An 8,080-nucleotide genomic window follows, 5' to 3' on the forward strand; every position below is an offset into this window, starting at 1 on the left:
ATTGAGATCGGATGTTACAAGCTATAACTCTCTCTCTCTCTCTCTCTTTAGATGCTTACCATTTCAATTCAACCGAGCTATTCGGGTCATGTTCTTCGATTTCGATGTAACTTAAATATGTTTCTCTCTGGTCAAAATAATGAGATACGTATTTTTTTGTTCGCCCGAAAAAATTTTTTTTCAAGAGTTATCGGCAATTTTGTTTTTCGGCTCAAACTCGATTTTTTTTAATTATATAAGAAACATTTTTTTTAAATGCCCATAACTTTGTCAAAAATGAACCGATTGTAATAATTTTTGGCTCAAAATGATCGTCATTACTTACACGAGCGATTTCATGCAGAAACAGTTGCAAAAAAGTAGTTGAGAATTTTTTATTTTGCAAAAAAACAAAAAGTGCGAAACAGAGTTTTTACTCAAAAATGCATTACTCAAAAACAACTCATTTTAGCTACTGGGCATTCAGCTTAATTGAAGTTTGAGGTGTCCTCTCGATTTGGAAAAAGTTATAAAAAAAAAAAATACACTTTTTGAAATATTGAATTTCGAAAAAATTTCAATTTTTTTCTTTTTTGCTAAATAAAAAATTTTCAACTACTTTTTTGCAATGGTTTCTACATGAAGTCGCTCGTGTAAGTAATTACGATCATTTTGAACCCAGAATTATTAAAATCGGTTCATTTTCGACTAAGTTATGGGCATTTAAAAAAAATGTTTCTTATATAATTAAAAAAAATCGAGTTTGAGCCGAAAAACAAAATTGCCGATAACTCTTGAAAAAAAAATTTTTTCGGGCGAACAAAAAAATACGTATCTCATTATTTTGACCAGAGAGCAACATATTTAAGTTACATCGAAATCGAAGAACATGACCCGAATAGCTCGGTTGAATTGAAATGGAAAGCATCTTTAGTAATTTGACTCCAAAAATTAGCAACCAGCTCAAATAAAATTTTATTAAAACCATGAGCGCGTGCATAAAGTGCGGTGTGGAGCGAATTTAGAACTTTCTTATTTCTTTTAAATTTATTTTATTGTTTATTTCTTGTCTTATTCTTGATTGGTGCGATAACCCCTTATGCGATTTTGGCCGTTTATTGTTTATTTATGCACTTGCACTCAGTTGACATTCACGCCAGCATGCAGTTGTAACGGCTCTGAATCCAATACATCAAACAAACAAACAAACAACAACCACAAAAGCAAACAAACCTCAATAGTAAAATTATGCATTTCTTCTAGGCTACCTTTGCCGTCATTTGATGATGCCACCACCACTGGATTATTTACATTTTGCAAAAAAATGCTCGGACTGCGATTACTTTGCAAGCTATGGCTTTTTTACATGCTCTGTCCGCTGACGATTGGTAATTATCTATTTTTATAAATTAAATGAATTTATTAACAATTGATTTTCTGCAGCCTTTGACACAAATCCTCAGCTGTTTCACTATTACCGCAGCACCAAGTACACTCTCTCGAAGCCATTGCCTGGTAAAACGTATAGTTTTGATCGCCGCCCTTTTGGTATAAATATATTCCACCAAGCAACAGGTGTGCCGCATAAAGGTGAAGCAAACAATCCCGATGCATACTTCTACGATTTGGTTAATAATGACGACAATATGAGTACTAACACTGTGTCTTCTTACCATACAATGGACAATAATAAAAAAAATATCGACACTGCCATGGGCCAACAGGAGGGTTCATTTTGCCGACGTAGCTTCGATGGACGAAGTGGTTACTGCATATTGGCTTATCAGTGTCTGCATGCGATAAAGGACCATCGAAAACATGGCACTAAAATAGACATATGCGCGTATGAGCGAAACTTGCCGGTAATTTGCTGTCCGTTGGCGGGAAAACATGTGGAACCACAAAGCATTAGCGGAAAAAGTGAGTAGCAATCGCGAAGGCTGTTTAAAACCCGATTTATCTAATTGTGCTATTTTAATTGTGCGGTTTCAGAATGTCAGCAATATAATGATGTGCTTCAAGGGGTGAAATTCAATGTACCACGAGAATTTTCTGGTAAAACCTGCGTGCCAAGCTTGCCGATGATTGTCGGCGGTCGGGTCGTCAATGAAGGCGAATATCCGCATATGGTAAGTTGTCACCTGGAAGCAAATTGCTATCCATGTACATAAAATGAAGGGGTTATATACAGTTAGAAGGTCGAAAATAGCTAATTTTCCAGAAGTCTTTCTGAGAAAACCTTTAAATTTATTGATCTAAAAATTTGTACCCATATCATGTTGTCTTTCAACTGTATTTTAAGACTTAGTATTAGTAAAAATATTTATTTGGAAAGGAGCTACAGCTGATCTCCGGGCGCTTCTCTCAAAAATACGTTTTGCGGTGACCACTATATCTCTGAACTGGATCTTCTGAAATTAAAAAAAAAAAACAAACAAACAAACAGATTTCGTTAAAGTAATATTAAATCTAGTAATTAATCGAAGGAATAAGTAATATAATTTTATTTCATAAAAGGCGCTTTCTCAAAAAAAAAAAAAAAAAGCAATCGATTTTTGACCAAAATTTCGGCCTTAACTTGTTTGTAAACAAAATATATATTTATCGGTGAGAAAAAATCTTGGATTAATTACTAAAAAAATATATTTAAGAAGCTCGTGTTAAAATTTGAGAATAATCGGTTTAGCCGTTTTTGAGTAACGTTGGTCACATACTTTGAAAACTCCATTTTGAGAAAAACGCTCCACCGCTCCGGTCTGGTATGATACTTTCAAGCGCTCTGAAATGCCTTTTCAAATTTGCGCGTAACTTCGAAAATATTCACCGAAACGATATTAAAATTTCTGTGTGTATTCTTAAATATCTGTACCATAAGAAAATAAAAACAAAATCGATTTTTTTTTTTTAATTCTAACTGTATATAACCCCTTAAAGGCGCATAATCATAGTCACGCGTTAAGCCCACGTTTAGTTAATCCGGGAGTAAATATTTAGAATTCGGCTTATTTTCGTTACTACCATAGTAAATTTAGTAGATTAGATTAGATTAGTGGGGGTTGGACAAGTCCAAGCACTCAGTCAGGAGGCCATAATACTATAGCCGGATAGATTTCAGTAGAAAGAATAGAGATAGGAAAGAAAAAATGTGGGTGGTAAGACGGAAAAATTAGTTTGAGATCACTCTTCTACAAACCTCTTGGATTCATTGATGAATTTTAAGAGATTCGGAAGAGGAAGAGTATGAACTTTACCCATACTCAGTATATCGCAACCCAATATCCTTAGTCTGATTCTATGCAGAAAACTCCGGACAGCTACAGAAAAAATGCTCTGCAGTGTCGTCATCCTCAAGACAGGATAGGCATATCGGGCTGTCGACGACCCCCATGACAGCCATATGCTGACCACAGACGTTGTGCCCTGTGATTACACCCATCAGTACTCTCAGGTCCTTTCTGCTGAGTTTTAGGAGAAAGGTCGCTATTTTCTTGTTTGATTCTTTTACAAATCACTTGGCCACTCTGCACGAGTTCAACCCGGATCAACGTCTTCTAAGGGTAGTCCTCATGAAGTCGTCAATCCATAGTTGAAGCGATGCAGAATTGACACCCAGAAACGATTCAGTGCCTAGTGGCATACTTGCAAGGCCTTCATTAGCCAGTTTATCAGCTAACTCGTTCCCTGTAATACCACAATGTGTAAATTTAGTACTAACACATGGGCTGAACAGTTCCGGGCCTAACAAAGAAAACAAGTCTTTTTTGTTCAAAATTAGCTTTATTCGTAAATGTTATTTCCATCAAGAATAACGCAAACATTTCAGCGCCGTTCTAACATTTCAATAACACTTTTGTAGATTCATTTATATTTTGTCTCAAAATATGCCGCAGTTTTAGCGATAACCTTTTCTTCATTCGAGCGAAATTTCTCACCGGCGAGCATTTTTTGTTTAGGTTTGCGAATAGCCAGGGAGGCAAACCTGGCGAATATGGTGGGTATGGGAGCGATTCGAAGTTCGATTCATGTAGTTTTGCCACTGCTCAACATTATCAACTCGTTCTCGTTTTTGGTCAACAGTGAGCAAACGCGGGACCCACTTGATTTTGGTTAAGCCCCCGGCTTATCTCTACGTTTATGACGGTGAGTGCTGTGGTGGTGTTGTGCACTCGTCGGAAACCATGCTGATGTGAGGCTGGTGCCGGGCGTTTCTTGAAGAGTGGGAGTTGGAGGGCTTCAAGTGTCTTCACTACTGGGGAAAAGAGAGTTATCGGCCTATAAGATTCCCCTTGGTTGGTGGGTTTTAGTAGCGGGACCACTCTCCCTGCTTTCCACTTGTCAGGGATAATGGGAGTGGCCAAGGACAGATTGAAAACCCTTGTGATAAATCCTACTCGCAATGGGCACAGGTGTTTCAGCCTCAGTATGTTTAGTCCGTCATCGCCAATGGCTTTAGATGATTTGGTTTTGTTGATGGCCCCCTGAACCTCATCACAGGAGAATTCAAGTGGCGTACTGTCGTTCGTCAGATTCTGCAGCCGTCTGGTGGCACGACGCTTTGATCTGTCGACCGGAGCATGCAGTGTGAATAGTTGGCTAAAATAGCTCGCGCATCTTTTCGGGTTCGGCGAAGTGCAACCGTTAAGGGCGATGGCCACCTTGTCGTTGTGCTTCGTTGGACTCGACAGGGACCTTACGGTGGACCAGAGCTTACTCACACCAGTGGTGAAGTTGCAGGTCGTCAGATGATCAACCTATTTGGTCCGCTTGTATTGATTTACTTTATTGAGATCCGAATTGAGATCCCTTATTTGGAGATCCCCGGGATCGACCTGGCGTAGGTGGTCCACTCGTTTGCTAAACTGGCTGCTTTGGCTGGGGAGTTAGGACGTACAAATGTCCTCCAGCAGGGATGAAGCGAGCCGTCCACTGCATTGTGCATCAACGGTGTCCCTACGACCACGTTTGAAGCCAACAAACCATCATTTTATTGTTACTTCTGATAGAGCGGAGTCTCTATAACACTTTTCCAATCATTGCTTCGCTTGAACGGAATTTTTTCCCCTCAAGAAGCAGTGTAAATTTAAAACACGAAATTCTTTTTGATACTTTCTTTTGAAAATAACAAAAGAAGCGTCATTTTTAGCACAATAACTCACGAAGTAATGAAGAGAATATCATGAAATTTTTACAGCTGTCTTTTTAGGGTTAGTACTAACTGAAGAAAAGGTGAAGCAATAAAACTAAACAATGAAACTAGTACCATCTGTGTGTTAGGTCCGGGACTTTTCAGCCCTTTTTCAGTCGAATTAACAGACTGTGATTAAAATGAACAGCAGTTTTTCTTTAATTTAAAACCGGCTTTGTTTTGTCTACGATTATGCATCAAAGTATCTTAAATAATTCTTTCTGAATTAATATTTCTATAGATTCTACTGATACTCTAATTACAACTTTCCACAGGCTGCATTGGGTTGGACTCAAATTAACAACGGCATCAGGTGGGGCTGTGGCGGCACTTTGATAAGCGAATTGTATGTTCTCACGGCAGCACATTGCGCAACCACCAACGAGTAAGCCATATTTTATATCTGTGTACACCTGAGTGCAAAATAATAGGAACGAGACGAATTACAGATAGAATACAAGATTTCGCCTTTCGAATTCGCTGCGACGTCTTGCACCGAGAATATACAAACAAAAGGAACGGAATTACTTGTTTTTGAAGCAAAAGAAATTATAGTGGAAAGATTTGTATAGCCAACATCAGACCTTTAACCGGCTATCAGAGAATTTGAAAGGATCCACTGATTGGCTGACGTAACCGGCTGCCGCGTGTTAAATTGTTAAAGCACAAATGAATATAAAGCCGCCAAATACAGTTTTTTGCGTTTTTATGCGGAAGGCGCCGAGGCTAGAAAGTATAATTTCTTGTGCTTGGTTGCTTCCATTGCTTTCGCCTACTCTTCTTCTTCACAAACAAGTGATTCTCCTTCCTTTTGTTTGTTTATTGGTGAACTCTTACGTCTCGGCGAATTCGGAAGGCGCAATCTTCTTTTCTCTCATTCTTGATATCGCAAGAAAAAATTAAGTCAGATGCGAAGTCACCTTCTGTGGGTTCGCCTTGGTCTCACAAGGTGACTTCGGTATATCAGCTAATTTTTTTTTCTTGCGATTAGGCAGTTTGAATGTCAAAGTGATCTGTTTTCTTTTCTTTTTTAAAGTTTATTTTTCTATATTCTGATTGGAATTTGGACATTCAAGCCTCCAATTTCCAAAAACAATGAATTCTTATTATGCACTACGTATAGAAAACTTAAGGGGTTAGGGGTAGTCAGAGGCCCGAAAAAATTATCATTTTCAATCATTTTTTTTTTGCTAGTCAATTGCTTTATTTTACAAAAATAAAAACATACTAAATACATTATGTTTCGACCTGACTTTAGCAAAATTTCAAAAAAAAAAAATTAATAATTGTGTGGAGCACGTTTCTCCAGAAGTCGTTTGCGGTGATCCTTGGAGATTCATTTAAAATCTATCGGACAAAAAAAAATAGTTTTATTAATAGATAATCTTGTGCCTGATGGAAGCTTTTTTTTTTTGTAATTAACAATATGGCGGACTCAGGGAATATTTTTCAGATTTTCGAGAAAAAAACCGACAATTAATTGTTAAAAAAAAATTGAAATTTTTGCAAAAAAAAAAATCCTTCGATCAGCCACGAGTTTTTTATGTTTTTCAAAAGCAGTATACATTTTATTCAAATCTACGAAGCGGTTTTTAAGTTACAGAGATCACCAATTCAAAAAAAATAGTTTAGAGAAAAACGCATTTAAATTTTTGCTGTCGAGCTCCGGAGCGCTCGAGCGCGCTTTGTTAATTGTTGAACAACTCGAAAAGTATTGGTTGGATTCACCTCAAATTGTCACACAAAATTATTAAGATATTATAATATACTTTAAGAAAATGCAAAAAAAATCCAATTTTTTTAAAATTCTTACTACCTCTGACCCTTAAAAAAACGTAGATATTGCAAATAATTCCTTTCATGTGTATTGTTATTGTAATTGTAAAACTTGGCAATTTATGTTATCAAAGCACCTTGCAAAGGTTTTGTAAAATTTAGAGTTTCCTCCTAATATAAAAATAAAATAATCCATTTTGTTTTGCAGGAAACCTCCTGAAGTAGTGCGTCTAGGTGCACCGAATCTCAATGAAAACTCAACTGATTCGCAGAATATACAGATTGCCATAATCATTTTACATCCAGAATTTCGTTCCTTCTCCTATTATAATGATATTGCCTTGATCAAGTTGGCACGACAAGCAATCATTTCTCCTAAAGTCAAACCCGCCTGTTTGTGGCAACTACCAGATATAGGTATATCTACTGTGGTAGCTACTGGTTGGGGGCGCACAGAATTTCGCGGTTCACAGTCCGACAACCTACAAAAGGTGGAGTTGAGTATGATCAGCCAGAATTTATGTAAGAAATTTTATAAAAAGGAACGTCGCTTGCCAAGTGGTATTAAGGATGAACAATTTTGTGCCGGTCATATGGCTGGTGGAAAGGATACATGCCAGGGAGATTCGGGAGGTCCATTGCATGTTGAGGTACCGGAACTGAAATGTGTCAAATTTGTTGTTGGCATTACATCGTTTGGAAAATTTTGTGCAAAACCCAATGCCCCTGGTGTCTACACAAAAATTTATCCATACTTGGATTGGATTGAAAGTGTTGCATTTAACGACGAATGAAGCGGTCATTTAAGCAGACCAATATTTGATTATAAAACTGTGCTCGACCATAATAAACGAATAAAGAATATATGCTTACCTGTATAACGGCTATAAAGAACAGAGTGTTTTTGTTTTTAGACTTAGAACCAGTAGTAATATTAGCTCTGTCAAAAGAACACGTAATTTCTGAGATGCACGCGAGCAGCTTTTGCACACGGAGCAAATTTAAGGGGGGGGTAGGGTCACAAAATCGAAATTTTTTTTCTTCACTCATCTTATAGTAAATCATTTCAAGAATGTTGTGTCAAAATTTTAAGTGGATCGGAGCAGAACTCCCAAAGTTATAGCCTTTGTAGGCACTCTA

At 37.4% G+C, this 8,080-nt stretch overlaps 1 protein-coding gene across 1 annotated transcript; it reads left to right on the forward strand.

Annotated features, from left to right (window-relative positions):
* Window positions 1-1,011: 1,011 nt before the first annotated feature.
* Window positions 1,012-7,834, forward strand: LOC129240743 (serine protease snake). Its single transcript, XM_054876718.1, has 5 exons — window positions 1,012-1,367; window positions 1,423-1,899; window positions 1,972-2,108; window positions 5,440-5,549; window positions 7,149-7,834. The coding sequence occupies exons 1-5, from the start codon at window positions 1,079-1,081 to the stop codon at window positions 7,732-7,734; spliced, it is 1,599 nt and encodes a 532-aa protein (XP_054732693.1). The 5' UTR covers window positions 1,012-1,078; the 3' UTR covers window positions 7,735-7,834.
* The last annotated feature ends 246 nt before the right edge of the window (window positions 7,835-8,080 follow it).

The sequence above is a fragment of the Anastrepha obliqua genome, chromosome 1, assembly GCF_027943255.1.
Source record: "Anastrepha obliqua isolate idAnaObli1 chromosome 1, idAnaObli1_1.0, whole genome shotgun sequence".
NCBI classification, from domain to species: Eukaryota; Metazoa; Arthropoda; class Insecta; order Diptera; family Tephritidae; genus Anastrepha; species Anastrepha obliqua.

Excerpts from the sequence above, each read along its gene's own strand:
- LOC129240743 (XM_054876718.1), top strand. The coding sequence starts at position 1,079 with ATGCGATTTTGGCCGTTTATTGTTTATTTATGCACTTGCACTCAGTTG. Across the intron at positions 1,900-1,971 it reads ACAAAGCATTAGCGGAAAAA|AATGTCAGCAATATAATGAT; the intron begins GTGAGTAGCAAT and ends GTGCGGTTTCAG. Across the intron at positions 5,550-7,148 it reads CATTGCGCAACCACCAACGA|GAAACCTCCTGAAGTAGTGC; the intron begins GTAAGCCATATT and ends TTTGTTTTGCAG.